Raw genomic sequence first — 21,512 nt, 5'->3', positions numbered from 1 at the left:
TAAGCCATGCCCATGATTTTTCTGGTCACTTCCAGACCATGTGATTCAGGCATTGGGTTCCTGAATTTCCTTTCTGTTGTTTTTCAGAACTGGAAGGGCCCATATTGCTCAGGGACCAACGGGTAGATACCCTCTGTCCACAGAGGCCCTTCATAGACAAACACGCAGAACGTCTCCTGGACACTAGGGCTGCAGGTATGTCTTACTTCATCTACAGCACTTTTCATTCCCCTTCAGTGTTCACTCTGCACTCAAGTTACCTGCAATGCCAAGTACAAAATGACCTCAGTGCCCCTTGTGGCGGTTGTTACCAAGGAAAACTGATCTAATAACATGGAGTATTCTGGTCCTGGTATACTTGGGACTCGGGGGAGGACTAGGAGAAGAAGGCAATGATTAATATTATTCATTTAAAAAAAATATTTATTGAGCTCTTGTTTTGCTAGGTGCTAGAAATTCAAATGATGAACAAAAATAATCACAGTTCCTGATCTCATGGAAGTACAGTTTATGATTTATCAAATAATCACACAAATAAATGTAAAGTGCACACAGGAAGCCATGAGTGAGTGCAATCAGTCAGGGAATCCGGGGAAATCTTTCCTGAGGAAATGGGCTCCTTGAAAGATGAATAGGAGTTCATCGGAGGAGGAGACTTGGTGGGAGATATATCAGGTGTAGGGCTGCCTGAGCAAAGGCCTTGAGGAGGGAGCTTGTGCTGAAAAAAGCCTGAATGGCTCAAGGCTAGAGGACAAAGGGGCTGGAGAGTGCACACGGCAGTCATAAGAGGCTATGCTTCTGTCCCAGGGCCAGTGGGGAGCCACAGAGGGGAGCTGAGCAGGGGAGACACACCATCTGGCTTGAAGAGTAGGGAAGGGGCTGAGGAAGATGGGCCAGGGCAAAGATGGGTGTGGGTGGAGCAGACGAATGGTGGAGTCCAGGCAAGAGGCAATGGCAGCTTGGACCAAGGAGGTCTCACTGAGCAGCAGCCCTGGGAGTGGGAATGCAGGAGAGGGTGGGTCCAGAAGAGGACTGGGTTTCTAACTTGCAGACTGATCAGATGGTGATGACAACCACTGATTCCTGAAGCAAAGAAAGGGCTGAAGACCATAAATAATCTGAGGACCATTCTATTCTTTATACCATCTTTCAATAGAACCTGCTTCCAGCTATTTCTCTTTGTGGGCTATGACTAGTATGAATTAATCACTAATTCTGTTAAGGAAATAGCAAGCTACTGAACGCAGCATTTCACTCTTCAATGTGGGCAGCACGTCATGCAAAATGCATAGACATTTCCAAAGCATGTTCACATCCAGCATTTTATTTTATCCTCACCAAAATCTCATCAGTTCCCCTACTCATCCTTATTTAAAGATCGGCACTTTCACAATCTTGATCCAATTGTGGTGTGTGTTTCTGGGCACATCATCAAAACCCTGCAGCTGCTAAATCCATTATGAAATCTTAGAATCTCAGAGGTTTAAGGGAACATTAGCTCTCAGTGACTTCCAAACCACTCATTTCGCTGAGGCCCAGAGAGCTAGCTAGAGGCAGAGCCAGAGTTATAGTTAAGTAACACAAGCACATAACAAGTAATACTCCCAACACTGACAGTTACTCTGTTCCTTTCTTACTGGTTGTTACACATGGAAAACTCAAGACTCACCTAAATGTGTCCTGATCATGCTCGCGGGACAATCCATTTCTGTTGACCAGCAGTTCTCACCAATCAAGCAAAAGGTGCCATGCTCCACACCATGTGCTGTGGGCACTAAAGGGCAGAGGAGGCCCCATCCCTTTACCTCGGCCCCTCCCTGGTGGGGACTGAGCAACACTAGACTCTCTCAACTGTCTTCTCTCAGAAAGCTGCCCCAGCTCTAACAGAGGCCCCCAAAGGGGGTATCAGTGAATCAGAAACGTCTGCTCCAGCAGAGACCCTGGGAGTTCTCTGAAAGGAGCGCTAGGATATTGTCAATTGTGTGGCTGCCTGGAACTCACTGGTTGGGGGATTTGAGGACAAGGAAACTACTAAAGGGAAAGGACATGATGGGTGGTATGGTAGTACTAAAATAAACAAACTGGCAAACAAACTGAGCCTCATATATATAAAACCAACCCCCAAACTTATCCATGACTCCTTCACCCTTTAAGCTTGCTCCTGATTGTTATTTGAATTTGATTTGTTCTTCGGGAAAATGCTGGAGGCAAGAAAGGAGAGATTTCCAAACAGAAGGTTTTCCCTTAAATCCAGTCCCTCACCCTCAGGACTCCCTCTGTCTGTGGTCACAGTTTAACATGTTCCTTATGTACTCTCAGTGCTAGGGTTTGTGCAAGGGTCAGGGACTTATGCATACATGGAAAAGATACTCTTCCTGTCCTTAGGAGGATGGCAGTCTAGCAGGGTACAAAGACTCAGAAATAGGTATCACCATACAAAGATAAGTGTTCACTGGCATATGAACAACCGCTGGAGAATATGCTGGGAAAGACTGTTAGGGAATTTTGGGGGAACCACCACAAAGGAGATGATATGAAGTTTTGAGGAGCATGTATAATTTGAAAGGCAGCCAAGGGCATTCCAGGCAGAGAAAATACGGTGTGCAAAGCACATAAAACATGGCAGCACTAGGGAGAGACTGTCAAGTGATGGCAGGAGATGAGGGGACCAGAGCAATCCACTGAAATGTATTTTGTATATGCTTGGGGTCTTGGCCAGAGAAGGCAATGGCAACCCACCCCTGTACTCTTGTCTGGAAAATCCCATGGACAGGGAGCCTGGTGGGTTGCTGTCTATGGAGTCACACAGAGTCGGACGCGACTGAAGCAACTTAGTAGCAGCAGCGGCAGCAGGGTCTTGGCACATAGTAGAAGTTCATTTTGCTAAGTCACACTGAGGAACAAGAAAATTCAAACTCTCAACGGTTTGCAACAAGGAAGGTTATTGTCATTCATGTTACATATCAGCAATGGACCAGCTGGGATTCAGCAGCTCTGCATCTCTGAGGTTCTACCCTAGGTTGTAGGTGGACTGGGTGCAAACCCCATGTCTCTCTATTTTAGGACTCAGGAAGACCACCAGCCCCTCTAGGAGATGCTATATTCTCATGGCAGAGGGTACACCTCTAAAAGCTTCTTCTTAGAAGCCACATCCACTCACATCTCTATTGACCCAAGTAAGCCAGGTGGCCAAGCCAAACAATGGAAGACATAACGGGGATGATGATGCAAAGTTCTCTTTAGGGGAGGGAACGGATGATTGGAAATGATAACACAATGATCAAGAGGGAGCGAAGAAGAGGCTGGTTGTAGTAATAAAAAGTAAAGGCAGTGTTTAAGTTACCTACTGCTGTGTAACAAATCATTCCAAAATGTACCAGTTTAGCAACAACAATCATTTTATTATTGCTCATGGTTTCTGTGGGTCTAGAATTCAAGAAGGGCTCAGCATGTGATAACTGAAGCCTTCGAAGTTGAGTATTCCTGTCAACACAGTAAAAGCAGCATCAACTTTTATGATGTAGCCTGGGGAATCACACAGCATCACTCCACAGTAGAGATCAACAAACTTTCTCTATAAAGGCCCAGAGAGTAAATGTTTTAGGCTTTGTGGACCATATGGTGTCTGCCACAACTAGACTTAACCACTCGACTTGGCTACTGTAGTATAAAGCAGCTATAGTCAATCAAATGAGCATTGCTATGTTCCAAGAACACTTAATTTATGGATAATGAAATTTGAATCTCACATAATTTTCACATGTTGTGAAATATTATTCAATCATTTTAAAATTAAAAAGCATTTTTAGCTGGAAGGCTGTGTAAGAATGGGCATCAGGACAGACTTTGATCACAGGTTATGGCTTGCCAACTCTTGCTCTATGGGAGAGATAGTCAGACAGGTGTGTCCACTGGCAACTGGGAAACACAAGTTTACACTCATGAGAAATGTCTGAGCCAGAGTTATAGAGTTGGGTGTCACTGCACAAGGGTGGTGGAGAAGGCATGGCACCCCACTCCAGTACTCTTGCCTGGAAAATCCCATGGATGGAGGAGCCTGGTAGGATGCAGTTCATGCAGTCGCTAAGAGTTGGACACGACTGAGCAACTTCACTTTCACTTTTCACTTTCATGCATTGGAGAAGGAAATGGCAACCCACTCCAGTGTTCTTGCCTGGAGAATCCCAGGGACTGAGGAGCCTGGGAGGCCGTCTATGGGCTCGCACAGAGTTGGATGCGACTGAAGCAACTTAGCAGCAGCAGCAGCAGCACAAGGGTGGAAGCCCCACCAAACCAAGATTTCCCCAGAAATGTGCACTGAGTTGCAAGTCAAGTGGTCCTAGGGTGGAATCTTTGGGACGACAGTATTCAAATCATCCTCAAGGGTGATTTGAGGAGCCAATGAAGAAAGGTCAGAGGACCAGAGCCCAGACTCCCTCTCTTTTTTCTCCACTCTAAATTTCAGTCTTCTTGTCTTTACCTCCCTGCCCTGTCTCCCACCTCACCCTCCACCCTCAGGCACTATTCTCAAAGTTAAGGGTAGAGAACAAGGTATATAACACTTGAGATTGGAGATGTTTTTCCTGTTCCTTTCTGTCCATTTATTCACGCAAAAAACAAAGTAACTTCATTTGTGAAATCATATCCTATTTAAATATTAGGTGGCATTACTGCATTTTTAAAATTTTCTTAAAGAAAGCTGGCATAAAATATTTTTATGAACCATAATAATTTACCAAGTAGAGAAACAGAACAACATATTCAACCATATGGGTTAGTATTTGAAAATATTATTATTTGCATCTTACTGACTGAGAAGGAAAGCAAATTTCTCTAGAGGAGGCAGTAAATTGAAACCTTTTGAAAAGAGACTAAAAGTTGTCTAACTACATTTTCTCCACTTCTTTAGTCTTTCAAATATCTGTCCAGAATTTCTTCAGAGAAGGGACCCTAACACTGGGTAAATATTGAAGTAATGAATGTATCTTTTAGTTACTGTGGGAGGTGGAGAATGATAGATTTGGCACATGCAAGGTCTGTGCAGAATGCACAGTAAGATTTACGAGCAACGTATTAGAAGTGAGTTCAGATAATTTTGTGAATCGAGATCAAGTTAAAAGTGACCAAAAAACTCTCTTTACACTGTTGTGGGAATGTAAATTAATATAGCCACCATGGAGAACATTATGGAGATGCCTTAAAAAACTAAAAATAGAATGATCATATGAACTAGAAATCCTCCTCCTGGGCATATGTCCAGAGAAAACTATAATTAAAAAAGACACATGTACCCCAGTGTTCACAGCAGCACTACTTACAATAGCCAGGACATGGAAGCAACCTAAACGTCCATCAGCAGAGGAATAGCTATGTGGTACATAAACACAATGGAATACTACTCAGCCACAAAAAGGGACAAAACTGTGCCATATGCAGAGATGTGGATGGATCTGATCTAGAGACTGTCATGCAGAGTTAAGTAAGTCAGAAAGAGAAAAATGAATATCGTATATTAACATATATGTGGAATCTGGAAAAATGGTACAGGTGAACTTATTTGTAAAGCAGAGAGAGAGACACAGACATAGAGAACAAAACAAATGTATGGCTGCCAAGGGGGGAAACAGGTGGGACGGCCTGGGAGACTGGGATTGACATATGTACACGACTATGTAGAAAACACGTAACTAACGAGAACTGACAGTACAGCGCAGGGAACTCTACTGAGTGCTCCGTGGTGACCTAATGCAAAGGAAATACAAAAAAGAGGGGATGTATGTATACACAGAGCTGATTCACTTTGCTGTATAGCAGAAATTAACACAATATTGTAAAGCAACTATACTCCAATTTTTAAAAAAATTCAGAAAAGCAAAAGTAGCCAGTTGTCATGATATAGTGTAGAAGAAGCAAGGCAAAAGCAGCCCAATCACATGACAAGCTCTGTGAGGACAGATTTCTAACCACGGTGAGGTGGGAATGTGGGGTTGTAGGGGGGAGCCTCGGGGGCCCTCCCCTTTCTGTGATTCATTTACTGATTCCACATAACCAAACATTCATTTATTTAGCAAATACAAATCAAAATGAAGAGTACTCTGTAGCGCTAAAGGGTAAACAACATTTAAATTAACGTCAGATCTGCCCAGTGGAAATTATACTTCGTCATTGAAGATTCCATATACTTGAAAGGATTGCTCTGGACTGCAAACATGAAGTTTTCTATTGACTTCCTTCCTTAAACTTTGATTAGTGAAGCTAGAAGACCTGCCTAAGGAAACTATAGTTTCAAAGTCCTTTGCTTGTGGTGCTGACAGCCAATGATCCAAAGGCTGGCTACTTTAAGAAAACAACTTAAAGACTGTTTTTGTTTTGCAGGTTATGTGCTGGGGCCCAGTCTGGAGAACTAGTTTCCAGCCTAATAATATAAGGCTGTGGCTTCCCCAAGTGGCTCAGTTGGTAAAGAAACCGCCTTCAATGCATTAGACACAGGAGATGAGAGGTTTGATCCCCTGGAGGAGGACATGGCAACCCACTCCAGTATTCTTGCCTGAAGAATCCCATGGACAGAGGAGCCTGATGGGCTACAGCCCTTAAGGTCTCAGAGTCGATAAACTGAAGAGACTGAGAAAACACATATACCATATAAGGCTATCGCCCTGAAGGATAGGAGAAATCTTTGCATAACTCTGTTTTGCTATTTCAGAGGTTACTTTAGAATTTGCAGTATAAATATTTACCAGTCTGTCTTCAAGCAATAACATTTCACATATAATCTAAGAACCTTATAAATTCATTTCTCTCCTCCTGGCTTTTGGGTTATTGTCATACTTTTTATTTCTACATCTCTTATATACCACATGCTGTATTATTTTTATTATTGGTTAAACCATCAATATTCTCATAAAAAATTAAATATGAGTATAGAATTTATTTGATCATGTAGTTACTACTGGAGCTTGTCATTCCTTTGTTTATATTCAGATTTCCATCTGGTATCATTTTCATCCTGGCTGACTTTTTTACATTTATTAGAGTGTAGGTCTGGTAGTAATGAATTCTTTCAGCTTTCATATATTTGAACAAGTCTTTATTTCAGCTTTGTTTTTGAAATATATTTTTGTTGGAAATAAAATGCTAATCATGCTTATTTGTCCTTTATTTGATCCAATTTTGCTGAAAGTTTATCAATTAAGCCAACTTTTGGCTTAGTTGAGCTTCTATATTGCATGTTTTCTAGTTTATTAAATTTCAACCTTACACTCTGTAAAAAATTTAATAAACAGAAACCTTAGTTATAGAGAGTCAGGAGACCAGAATGGCGAGCTCTCATGCTCTACGGTGCTGGCAGAGACCAACAGGAATGACCCCTTGTCTCTCCTGGCAAAGACTCAGCCCAGTGAAAAGCCATGGACGTCAGCCCTCCCAACATCATTTTCCTTTCTATAAAATTATTCTCCTTCCCTTGCCAGGTAGACATGCATGTTGCCCACCATGGTTTCAGACCCTGAAATGCAATTCTCAGGTGATTCCAAATAAACTCATTTTTCCTGGAGAAATACCTGTCAGTCTATTTATCTCAGGTCAACTCTTATTTTCTTCCTTTATAAATGTTCTCCATCCTTATTATACCATTACTTTTCTAACTTTACATATTGGCTTTTTAGTAGTTCATAGGACTTTCTTCTTTTCTAATACTAGAATTTAAACCTATAAATTTCTCTCCAAATCCTACTTTAGCTGCATCTTTCATGCTTCTATATTTGTTATTTTTATTTTTGTCCTGGTCTAAAGAATCTCAAATTTTTATTTTAAGCCACTTTGAACCACATGCTATTTAGAAACATGATTCTAATGTTCTGTATATATGTATTTTTTTTTTCTAATTATCTTTTTGTTTCCTAACTTCATTGAAATCAGAGCTCTATCTGTCTTAGACCAAAATTGTTTTCTGGCCCAATGTATAGTCAACTTTTAGAAATTTTCTAAACATGTTTGAAAACAAATTATGTCCTGCAACTCTGGGGTATAACGTGTTCATTAGATGAAGCTTATTTACTATGAGCCCCACAATGTCAAGGCAAAATAATTTCTACACAAATTTTACATCTCTAATTGCTCCTTAAAACTATATTCATATATTTAAGTCCCTAGTCAACTTCCCTACTTGGAGGTCTAACAGTCACTGCAAATGTGATACAGCTTCCCCAGCCCTCCAAGACTTGCCCTTTTCCCAGGCTTGTCTACATTAACACCTCTCCAGATTTAAGCTCCCAAATTACTCTCTTTTACTGATTCCCTTCTCCCACCCACTGTTTAACCCACTAGGAAGTCCTTTTGGTCTCCTGCAAAACATATGTAAAGTCTGTCCACTTCTTTTCATCCTCACTACCACCACCCTGATCCAAACAAGAATAGCTCACAAAGACTGACAGTCTCCAACTGGCTTTCCTCCTTTCTGTTTTGCCTTCCTCCTCCCCAGTCAGTTCCCCGTGTAGTTCTCAGCATAATCTTTAGATTTGTAATCTTTAGAATTGTAACCCTTCAATTATTTCCTCTCATATTTAGTATAAAGTAAAATCTCCTTACCTTGGTTTCGCAAACCTTATGTAATCAGGCTTCTGATGTTCTCCCCATGCTCACTGTACTCCTGTTCTGTTCCTCTAGCTCTTCCTGTAACCCCAGTAAAGCTTGTTCCCAGCTCAGGGCCTGCATTAGACAGGATGGGGATAGATTATGCCACTGTGAGACACAATCCCCAAGTCACACAAAGTATCCAGAAGGGCTAGGTAATTTTTGTCCATGAATTAACTCGTCCATGAAAAGACTCAGTAATTCAGACTGCCTCAGTCTCAAGAGTTCTATCATCTCAATATGCAGCTTTATCTATGACTGCTATGGTAGAGGAAGAGGGTGCTAGAGGGTCTTCCATCGGTCTGAAAATTATTTATATCACTTCCTCTCACACTCCATTTTCCAGAACTTGTCCATAACCCCACCCACCTGCAAGATGGTGGGGAAGAGTGTCCTCCTGTGTGCCAAGAAGAAACAAGTCAGATATGAACACCAAAAGTCTCTACCAGAAGACTGTTCCCTCTTCCTGAAATGTACTTTTCTCTAATTTTCACATGACTGGTTGCCTAGTGACACTTGGATTTCATCTCAAAAGCTATCTTGAGATGTCATTGACCACCCAGGGATGTAACTTGCAACTCTGTGATTTAGTTGTTTATTGAATATCCTCTCCCTGAACTAGAATAAAAGCTCCCTGAAAGCAGTTGTCTGTCTTGCTCATCCTAGGGTCTCCTTAATATTGGTTAATTTAATAAAATAACTGCTCAACAATGTAAATCTGATCATCACATCCCCCTTGCATTCATGGATTTTTATAATCATTAGGATAAAGTTTCAACTTTTTGACATGACATATGAGACTTCATAAGATAAAGTCTGATCATATTTCATTCATCCCCAGGGATTGCCACTGGGGATATGGCAGCAAACTTAAAAATCTTCAGCTTTATATCCTGCATGACTCTTTCCTGTACTCAGTGTTAGACAAAGTCACATAAACAACCTAAGACAGTCAACAAAGTTTTGCTTCTTTAGACAGATACTCTTTAAAGTTTAGGATTTATTTAGTGACGATGGGAACAGATTAATGGTCTACTAACACAAATTGTACAAACAGTGATTCACTTTCTAACTGCTTTCACTGGCCAAAATTGAATCAACGCTCTAAAATGATTCAGGAAAATGATTACACCTTAGATCATGTTAAAATATGTTGCTGAAAGAAAACAAGATAAATAAAGCCCCCAAAGCACCTTAAGGCCTTTGACTGTGTGGATCACAATAAACTGTGGAAAATTCTGAAAGAGATGGGAATACCAGACCACCTGATCTGCCTCTTGAGAAATCTGTATGCAGGTCAGGAAGCAACAGTTAGAACTAGACATGGAACAACAGACTGGTTCCAAATAGGAAAAGGAGTTCATCAAGGCTGTATATCATCACCCTGTTTATTTAACTTATATGCAGAGTACCTCATGAGAAACGCTGGGCTGGAAGAAACACAAGCTGGAATCAAGATTGCTGGGAGAAATATCAATAACCTCAGATATGCAGATGATACCACCCTTATGGCACAAAGTGAAGAGGAACTCAAAAGCCTCTTGATGAAAGTGAAAGTGGAGAGTGAAAAAGTTGGCTTAAAGCTCAACATTCAGAAAACTAAGATCATGGCATCTGGTCCCATCACTTGATGGGAAATAGATGGGGAAAACAGTGGAAACAGTGTCAGCCTTTATTTTCCTGGGCTCCAAAATCACTGCAGATGGTGACTGCAGCCATGAAATTAAGAGACGCTTACTCCTTGGAAGGAAAGTTATGACCAACCTAGGTAGCATATTCAAAAGCAGAGACCTTACTTTGCCAACAAAGGTTCGTCTAGTCAAGGCTATGGTTTTTCCTGTGGTCATGTATGGATGTGAGAGTTGGACTGTGAAGAAGGCTGAGTGCCGAAGAATTGATGCTTTTGAACTGTGGTGTTGGAGAAGACTCTTGAGAGCCCCTTGGACTGCAAGGAGATCCAACCAGTCCATTCTGAAGGAGATCAGCCCTGGGTGTTCTTTGGAAGGAATGATGCTAAAGCTGAAACTCCAGTACTTTGGCCACCTCATGCGAAGAGTTGACTCATTGGAAAAGACTCTGATGCTGGGAGGGATTGGGGGCAGGAGGAGAAGGGGACGACAGAGGATGAGATGGCTGGATGGCATCACCGACTCGATGGACGTGAGTTTGAGTGAACTCCAGGAGCTGGTGATGGACAGGGAGGCCTGGCGTGCTGCGATTTATGGGGTCGCAGAGTCGGACATGACGGAGCGACTGATCTGATCTGATCTGAAAGCACCTTAACATAAAGGTTTATTTCTTACTCAAGTCAGGTCTGAAGAAGTTCAGGTGGTCTTCCTCCACTGTTACACCAGCTTTCCACGGACTTCCAAGAAATCCTCAGCAGAGCAAGAGACATAGGAGGCACACTGGTTCTTAAATGCCTTCCCCAAATATGAAACACACCACGACCCCTCAAATCATCTGGCTAGAATTCGTCTTATGGCCTCAACCTACCCCCAGGGGAAGCTTGAAAATGTAGAAAAGCACATATTTCAGGTCATCAGTTATTCCTTTTATCCTTTCTAACTACACCAAGAATACAATCAATCCATTTCCAAGTGAGGCAACCTTACTAGTGATGCATCCAGCTTAATGTCCTGGATCTCCTGTATTTCTCTTCTTTGAGACATATTTCTTCTCCACAGATATAAGAGTCAGTTGATCTGCCCCTCTATCCAACACATCCAGTATACAATGCTGAAGCAAAAATGGGCTAATTACAATAAAATACTCTCAGTTGGAGAGAGAGGAATAGTAGATATAAAGCAATAAAAACTTATTAATCATTTAAAAAATAAAAAAGGCCACATAGCAGCCAGATCATGAAATGTCCCTGTTCAAAAACTTTCAGTGGACTTTTATCACTCTCAGAATAAAATCTGAACTCTTTCCCATGCTTTCCAAGGTCCAAGATCAGGTGCCTAGTACTCTGTGACTTTACCTCTTTTCATGAGTTTCCTCATTCTGCCACCTCTAGTCCAACTAGCCTGCTGTTCTTTCAATAAGCCAAACTCCTTTCTCTTCAGACCCTTTACATTTGCTCTTCCTTCAACCTAGATAATTCTTTTCCTACTTAAAATTTACATAGCCTCTGACTACTCTACATGAAACGGCACCTCCCCAACATCCTTAAAACAACTGGCCTGGTCTGGAGATGAAACATTCAAAAGAAAAAGAATCTGTACCACGAAGGCTATTTTTGATGTTGCTTTAGGGTAAAAATGAGTTGTAAAAAGTAAAGAAAACTTTTAGAATATGGGCTCACCTGATTATGAAGCTACTGATTTACTTTTAATATTATCAACAATAAGATTCCAAAGGTTTCCAGTAACAGACTTTTCTTTCACCAAGGCTCTCAGAAAACAACCATCACAAGAAACAAGCATGTATTACTGAAAAAAAGGAATGGGTGTTAAGGAAAGGGGAATATACAGTTTGAAGTTTATCATTTGTTTGCACTTGATCAAGTTGCTCTTAGTTCCCCAGTTGGTTCCAGGTGCTGAAGTATTCTTTCAAGTCACTATCATTTGACTCCTCAATCCTACACAAACCACTGTCTAAATTTGGGGATATCTCAATCAGAAGACCTCAATTTATCACCATTTTGTTGCAGTCTACTTTCACCTTCTAATCATACTTACACTATAGTCAATCTTTTGTTAAAAACAAAGATGTTCAAGTGATTCAATGACCAAGCCGCAGCATCAGCAGTGTGAAGTGACTTCTACTAGGACAGTGGCAGGAAGGATAGACACATGAGCAGATCTGAAGGGCCCTTAGGACATGGAGCTGCAGAAAACTGAGACGATGGTCAAACAGAAAGGAAAATGAGAGACTAAAGACAATGACCAGGTTGCGGGCTTAGATTCCTGGATGTACAGTGGTATCACCATCCAGTAAGGCAGAAGAGAGAAAAATGGTTTAAGGAATGGGGTAAGTAAGTTTTGGGCTTACTGAATTTATGGTGCTTGCAAGAGACACACAGTAGGAAGTTCGATGCTACGTTTAGTGCAGGCCGTGTTACTACAGAATTTGATGACCTTGTACTAACATTGTAACCTCTTTGGACCTGTTCCTACATTTGTAAAATAAGAGTATTGTATTAATTTCTAGGGGTCTTCCAGTCCTAAAATGGCAGTGAACTCAGTTTTTTCAGTAATCTTAAATAATTTGATTTGAACCCCTATTTCTTTCTAAGAACTTTGGGGTTTCAGGCTACCTGTATGTTTTACTTTGATAACTTAACAAGAACTTGAGTAAGAATTGTTAACCAGCTGGAAGCTTATACATTCATACAACTTTGTTTTCTCTTAAAATTTGAGAGTGCAACACCATGGATTCCTCTGATGAAAGACAAACATGTAAGCTTGCTGGTCATTCTGGGTAAGAATTTCAAAAAGAATTATAATATCCTATTGAAATTTCTTCTCCATGAATCTTCCCTTCATTGATTTGGAGAAGTTGAAGACATTATTTCTGGTATAGGAAATGGAATTCTTCCTATCTTACTTTCATTCCAAAGTGTATGCAGCTGCTTGGTTATTGTATTATTTACAGGTTAGAATTAAGTTTGAGGAAGACTGGACATACCTCATCATCACATGTAAACAGCAGCCCTGATACTAAATGCAACTCTGGTTTAAAGACAGGTTTTGTCTTTTAAGGCAAATAATCAACATTGTTTAGCTTAAATATAATTTCTTTTTAACAGAACAATGATTATTCTATTAAGTGCATCTGTGACTCTTTAACAAAACTAGAAGCTGCACTGTGACTAAAAGCATGGAATTCGGAATACGACAGTTCAAACCTGGTACCTCTAATTTGATCTTGTGTACATTTTTAACCTCTTGAAGCTTAAATCTCTTTGTAAAATGAGGATAATACTTACATTACAGGGTTATTTGAGAACTAAAAGTAATCAATTAAAAACATTATGTAGCAAAAATTAAGATTGCTAGACAAAAGAAAACACCATTTCAACTATGATTTTGTTAGACTTTTATTATGAATATATTTTCTCATTATTTTAAGGATCCCTCTAAAACTGCAAATCTTAAGAGTAGTTAAATTTTGAGTTGACTCCTGCTTTCATATTATTAATGCTGATTTTTCTTTAAGGACCACTGTGTGCCTGACACTGTATTGACAGTCGAGCAGAAACCCTAGTTTCAATTCCTCTTGTGTAAAACTATTCTACTTACTTGTGGGTATTAACTTGATGTGAAGAATATAAAGTAAATCTGAAAACCTTTAAATAAACACATGAGACTGTATTTCATAATTCATGATAGAGGTATAAAGTTAATTCTTGATCTTTCAAATATATATAAATGTAATAAAGCAATTCAAAAGTTATTCTGGTGTTTAAATACTATGATTTTTTGAACATTGTACTAATAATTTTTCATTTATTCTTGCTTATAGTACTAGGTTAAGTGAAATGCTGGTATTATGATATATATATGTCTGTGTGTGTGTGTGTAAAAGAGTAATAGTTGTGGGTTAAAAATTTCCCACGTATCATTTAATGAAGTTAATCCAGATTTAGTTGTAACATGCTCCAAAATCAAATAATGTATCAGGTAACAAACTACAAAATAAATCTGGAGATAATCATGAGTGAATAAGTAAGTCATTAAAATGAACTACACATGAACTTTCAGTTAAAACACACCTTAAAATTATGATCAAAAACTTCCATTTCTATTAGTGCTTTCTCCTGTAAGAATTACTATCTCATAGTTTGTTAACCTCTAGAAGAGTAAGAAAAAGTCCTTTTATATTTCATGATAGGTTTAATCAGGTAATTAAAACAAATTCTTATGATATCATCTGATATGTCCAATTACATGGGTATGATGTAACAAAAACAGTTACAAACTTATATATGCATATTTACATTATATATCCAAAACTGGCAAGCTAGTCAACTATATCTAAGGAGATACATTATGGCATGAGTTAAACAATTTTTCATTGCTTATTAGAAAGAATGCAGTCAAGCTTTCAATGGAAATAATATACAAGTGAGGCACTTTTGAGGTCAAAAATAGAAAGCAAATGACACTACATACTGGCAATGTTCACAAAAATCTATGTGTATTTTAATACAAAGGCTTTTCAACTAGATTATTATTGAAAAATCTCAAAACTAGCAACTTATGCAATTTAAGGAGCTTTCAGGAACAACGGCTAACATCAGTGTATCAAAGCATATGAAAGTTTTATAACCACCTGGCTGCTAGGCAAACAGTACCTTAATACCTTAAAAGCCCTTAAAAAGAAAAAAAATTTTTTGGCTTATATAAATTATCTCAGGTTGTGATTTCTTTTTAGATGTTTTGACTCACTGAAAAACACCTTATGGTGCTATTATTGCGGAGTATAGACCAATCTCTTTTTTTTTGGTGCAACAATGATGCAAGTTTCTAGTGCTTCCCCATATACTTAGATATGTGATCCTGGAAATCAAGAATGAGAATATTTAGTTAAGAATTTATGTTTTCCAGGTAACAAGCTTTCAAATTTTTATGTAGTAAAATGTTATATTTATTTAATGTCTCTTTGGGCTAAAATAAAAAACCCAATCTTAAAACATATATTCCAAAGTGTATCACAAAACCTAAAGTGAATTTCCATAAAACAAACATCCTTAAGCTTCTCTGAATGTGGAGGGAAGTACATGTTTCCTGCATTTTGGAGACATATAAATAATAAGAATCATCTCTGTGGTGATCACTTAAGAGGGGCTGGGGAGAGAAAAAGAAAAAGCAAGACTTACCCAAGATATCAGATGGCACTATACACATGAATTGAAAGCGCATTTGTATTACTTCAAAAGTTCATTTTAGGCACTGCTGAATAACCAATGAAAATAGGTAGTTTTAAGTTTTCCCCTTTAAATTCTAACCCTTGCCCAATATCATCCCAGAGACACACACACTCTCTGAAGTTGTCATGATGAAATACAGTGATGTTTATTTTTTCTAAAAAGTTCTCCCTGACTGGTAATGGGAGGAAAAGAATACCATTTTAGCAATGGCTTTTACAAGTTAAAAGAATTGGTTCTATAAATGCTTCGGCACATCCATTAAGTTTGATTGCCAGTTCCAAATATTGATAAATATTTAAAACAGGATACGTAAGGGAAAAAGTGCTTAAAATCTTTCAGGACCAATAAGACACATTAGGGAAAAGACTGGTTTTACAGTTCTTTTGAGATATTTCTTGTTCCTGCTTTCTCCATTTGGAGGTGGCCGCCCCTTAAATAGCCCTTTACTGGCAGTACTGATGAACCCTGTCGGATCCCAACTGCCACCTCACATATGGTCTATAAATCATCCAGTAGGTGGTGCTGAAGTTACATACCTCGTATTTCTTCAGAAATCAAGTGATTCCCCTGTCAAGTCAGAGGAAAATCATTTAAGAATTATTAATTCTGAACAAGCCATCAGATCAAAATCTTCTTGTTTTCACTTTCAGTATTTACTATTACTTAAACAGTTTTGCTCAGCCATTTGCTTATACGATCAGATTAAAACTGAAAAGAACGATTTTAGAGGACAAGCCAATTGGCAGTGTCAAATCTGTATGCAGACTGAGAAAATGCTCCCAAACGTATCTATACGTTTAAGAATGAGAAATTTAACCTATTCATTTGTTTTCACATAATAATTCTAATTTACTCAAGAGAAAATTTCCACATAAGGGATTCAGGTAACATTATGAGTTAGCCTTCTAGACTGATTTGGAACCTTGGTGTGTTAAACTATAAAAATTCAAGGTAAAATAAAAACCATTTCATCACCATAGTTTTTAATGAAGAAACTTGTTTAAAAATTGTAAAGGAAAAATTGGGGATGGGACGGAAAGATCTTAGCAGCAAAGTGGTTAAACAAATTGAAAATATTAATGCACAAACATTAAAATATTAAAGCATATATGTTGCATATAAAATACAGTACAGAACCAGGAGTTGCACTATACTGATTAGTGCTCAACAGAAGAAATGATTAAATTTGTTCTTCCCAGAAGTATATACACAGTTCATTTCCACAGCATTTTCCTATATAGCCAGCAAGTTATTTTCTTCAGTTATTCACACCTGCTCAAACCTGAATTATAAACTCAGCACTTACAAATATGAAAATTCAGTCACAAGGAAAACCAGTATTTCCATTTTATCAATAAAAAGTAATTTTGAAAGTTAACAGTCTATTCTAGGAAACCAAGTTTAGTTGAAAACTTCAGGGATGAAGATCATCTGGCGTAGCAGCATCCAAATATATAAACAGTAAAAATAAGACTTAAAACTGCTGCTACGGTGTCGTGTTTTGGACTTAGTTCAACCAATTGATTTTTAGTACAAAACTAGAAATAACCTCTTCTTCATAACATCTATAGTTATCAATATATTTTTCTTCTTTTCAATGTGAAATAATACTTCAAGATGATCTATATACACAATGTTGTCAGTTCAAGCTGTCATATAAATATAAATGCTTTCTTAAAAAAAAGTATTTTACAGACAGACAGTGTTATGTACATTGTTCAGTTTGATCTGGGGCAAAAGAAGAAAGCTAACACAAGCTTTTAAGTGTGATATGTAAAAAGAATGATTATGTAAATGACATTTTAAAACCTGCATAGAAAATGAGCTTCAAACAGTAGTGTGATTTTAATTTTGATCATTTCTGAAACTTCAAGCCATTGAAAAAAAGGCACACTTCTCAACTTTATCCCTTTAAGGGAATGTTCTTTAGGAACCCCTTACTTGGTTAGAGTTTCAATGTAACACTTAAAAAAAAAAGACAATTTGACCCCAAAGTACTCCAAACAGCTTGCCGGACATTTATGCAACTACTTTGCAAATAAAACATCCAGTAGGACTATGCTCTGCAAGAGAAAATAAATCTAAACATACGAGATATTTCATTCAGGATGTTGGATTGAATATTTTTCTGGGGTAGTTTAGCACACTCTTTAGCATAATTTTGCTTCTGGTCAGTTTAAATAAAATGAGAAAAGTTATCATTGTTATGTGACAATAAGCACTGAGGATTGAGCTAAAATATTATTAACACAGCTGAACATACTCTGGATTAGGAGAATGGTAGTGGAAATCTCAGGAGGAAACTGTTTGACTCTATCCAGTTGCACTTTTCACCTTGTAAAACATTTGTAAATGCAATATAGTTCTTTGAAAGGAGGAAGTTCTGAAAGAAAACAACTTGCTGGTTGAATACCACAAACAAAACAAAACAACCCAAAACCTCACTTTTTCTATAATGTTTACTCAGTCTCTTTTTATATAAAAATAAGTGTTATGTTCCCATCATAACATTAGACAATTACATCTGTGCTTAAAAAAAAAAAAGTTGGTCACTCAAGGCTATTAGAATATTTTATAAGGATTTTAGATTACCAGAATGTACAGATATAACTCAATATAAACTGTAGCCAAAGGGAAATGACGATGAAAATATAAAATCATTCACATAGAATAAAAACGTTATTAACTAGATGAGTAAAATATTCAAAATATAATGGAATGTGACAGTAGATATATGTACATCTACTTCAGAACTAGGAAGGGGAAGAAAAGCTTTATATGTAATAATTCGTACCTTTTATTTAGTTAAATATAAACATTTGTTATTTATACATAAAACTGCTTTCAAAAAACAACTAATAAATGATTTAGTTGCACTTGTTTTACTTCTTACAATTCCCAAGTGTTAACTTTTCTTAGATTGAAATCCAACTGTCCCCTAGTGCACTTTTAGTTTATATCTTAATGAATTTAAACCTTTAAAGGTCCCATCACCTAATGCATAAATATACAAAAATGCCAAAAAAATTTAATCCCTTTTAGTTGGATCATATTTTATGTTCACTTTATATTGCCAATAACCAGAAATGGTTTCCTTTTGCAAATATTCTTGACAACCTGTTAACAAAACATGCCATGCACTCCAGGGAAAAGGGCATGGCGAGCATTTGTTGAAATGCCAAGAATCGATAAGTTCTGCTTCCTCCACGTGTGGCCCCAAGGATACCAGGCAAGACTGCATAATGCTTGCCAAAAGCTTCCACAAATCCAAGTTAGCTAATTCCTGGACACAAGGATTTTAAGCTCACTTCGTCACTGGATGCTTTCATCCAGCAGCTTTATGTTTCCCACCACAGCACCCACACGCCTCACCACAACGATGGCACATTCTCAAAGGGACGTAGCAGCACATACATGGAACAATGAAAGACAAAGCTACTAGGGCTAACCATCGTAAGCAGAACTTGTCATCGCTAGTGTCACACGAACAGGGGTCAGAGAAATCTCCCTCTGAGTCTGACATACAATGATACAACATGCTCTCTGCACAGAGCATGCAACTAACTTGATATATGCATCTCTTAATAGGGTCTGGAGCATCTTGACATTTTCCCCTGCCATTTTCTTCATGATTAAACCTTTCCTGGCAGTATACGCAGCGAGAACGTTCACCATCTTCTTTTCTTCGTTTTGACTTCTTAAATTTTAATGAGGAAGGCTGTGTCTTAAATACCACAGAGTCTTTGAGCGAACTTAACTTAGTTTCATCCCCACAAGAGTACAGATAGTCTGATTTTTTACTGTCTGGTTTAGAAAATTGAACACTGGAGTCAGTATCATCTCTCTCCAGGTCATTTTTCCACATGTCAGGATGTCTATAGTCTGCATAGCGACGTATTAAGATATCGCGAGGGTTTATTCTGACAATCTCATCCTCATCTTGAAAGCTGACATGTCGAATTGATTTCAAAGGGACCTAAAAATGAAAGAGATGAAAATTGCAATAATAACAGTTAAGATTAATTATATTGCCTAAACTTGCCTGGGCCACAGTGCCCAGATACTTGGTCAATTAGTTTGCAAGTTTAAGTGAAGATGTTTCTTGGAAGAGATATTTCAAAGGGTGGACTATATAAGCATAACAGATTATCTTCCATGACATAGGTGGCCCTCATCCAATCAGTTCAAGGCTTTAATAATACAAAGACTGACCAAGAAAGAGCAGGAAAGAATTCTGCCAGCAGACTGCCTTTGGATACAGACTACAGCTCTTGCTCGGGTTTTAAGCATGACAGCCTACTCTGAAGATTTTGAGTATGTATGTACCTATGCCATCATATGAGTAGGGCCTCCCAGAGGGCTTCCCAGGTGGCTCAGTGGGAAAGAACCCACCTGCCAAGCAAGAGAAGTGGGTTTCAGCCATGGGTTGGGAAGATCCCCTAGAGAAGGAAATGGCAACCCACTCCAGTATTTTTGCCCGGGAAATCCCATGGACAGAAGGGCCTGGTGGGCTACAGTCCATGGGACTGCCAAGGAGTCGGACATGACTTAGAGACTTAACAACATCACATAAGCCATTCCTTAAAGTAAATGTCTTTTTCTTTATATATACATATTGTTGGTTCTATTTCTCTGGAGCACCCTGACTCATACAGATTTCAGTAGCAAGGAGTGGGATGCTGTGCTTACAAAAGTGTGGCAATGCCTTTGGAACTGGATAATGGATAGAGGCTGAACGAGTTTTGAGGTGTGTGTTATAAAAAGTCTAGGTAATCGTGAAGAGAGGCCTGGTAGAAACACAAACGTTAAAGGCATTTCTGGTGAGGGTCCTGGATGGAAACAAGAAATAAATACACGGTTGGACGCTGGTGGAGAGATGACCCTTGTTATAAAGTGGCAAAGAATGCAGGTGAATTGTATTCTAGCGGAAGGCAGAATTTGTGAGTGATGGACTTGGATATTTAGCAGAAATTTCTAAGAAAAGTGCTAAGGATACAGGCTTGGTTCCTCCTTGCTGTTTATAGTAAAATATGAGAGGAAAGTGATAAACTGAAGTGTAATTTTAAAAACAAAATAGAACTGAACTTGAAGCCCTGGGAAATTCTCAGGAATGACACTATCACCAAGGGAGTAGGGCCACTTCCCTCAAGGGCCCAGAGGAATTTTGCCTCAGGATGAATCAAACCGAGTCTCACTCACACTTAGATGGTATTTAGATGAGATCTTGGTGGTGCTACTGGTAAAGAACCCATCTGCCAATGCAGGAGACATAAGATGTGGGTTCAATCCCTGGGTTGGAAGAATCGCTAGAATAGGGCATGGCAACCCACTCCATTATTTTTGTCTGGAGAATTCCATGGACAGAGGAGACTGGTAGGCTATAGTCCATAGAGTCACAAAGAGATGGACAAGACTGAAGTGACTTAGTATGCACACACTGGACCTAGAGACAGTACTAGAATGGGTTAAGTGTGGGAGGGGGGTTTAGGATGGGGAACACATGTACACCCGTGGCAGATTTATGTCAATGCATGGCAAAACCAATACAATATTGTAAAATAATTAGCCTTCAATTAAAATAAATAAATTTATATTAAAAAAAATAGAATGGGTTAAGTCTTTCAGAGTGTTATGATGAGGTGAATATATTTTGCATGTGAGAAGAGGGACCAGAGGGTAGAACATCAGCTGAATTCAACTGAGCTGAACTGTGTTTCCTCCAATTTCATATGTTGAGGCCCCAACCCCAGTATCTCAGAATGTGAATGCATTTGGAAATAGAGCCTTTAAAAAAGTGATTAAACTAAGGTCCTTAGGGTAGGCCTTAATCCAATTTGACTGGTGTCCTTATAAGAAGAGGAAATTTGGACACACAAAGAACGAGACACCAGAAATGTGTGTGTAAAGAGAAAAAAAGGAACACAATCAGAAGGTGACCATTGACAAGCCAAGGAGAAAGGCCATGAAAGAACCCAAATGTATCAAGACCTTGATCTTGGACTTC

The 21,512-nt window shown here is 38.7% G+C and overlaps 1 protein-coding gene across 1 annotated transcript in view; it reads right to left on the bottom strand.

Moving 5' to 3' along the window:
* Positions 1-14,548: 14,548 nt before the first annotated feature.
* SPRED1 (sprouty related EVH1 domain containing 1) overlaps positions 14,549-21,512 on the bottom strand; it is a 121,799-nt gene continuing 114,835 nt past the window's right edge. Inside the window, exon 7 of the mRNA XM_027553492.1 lies at positions 14,549-19,484. Within this exon, the coding sequence (XP_027409293.1) occupies positions 18,834-19,484 (651 nt within the window). The 3' untranslated portion in view covers positions 14,549-18,833. The remainder of the gene's footprint in view (positions 19,485-21,512) is intronic.

The sequence above is a fragment of the Bos indicus x Bos taurus genome, chromosome 10, assembly GCF_003369695.1.
Source record: "Bos indicus x Bos taurus breed Angus x Brahman F1 hybrid chromosome 10, Bos_hybrid_MaternalHap_v2.0, whole genome shotgun sequence".
In the NCBI taxonomy this organism is placed as follows: domain Eukaryota; kingdom Metazoa; phylum Chordata; class Mammalia; order Artiodactyla; family Bovidae; genus Bos; species Bos indicus x Bos taurus.
This window is presented reverse-complemented; position numbering and strand designations above follow the sequence as displayed.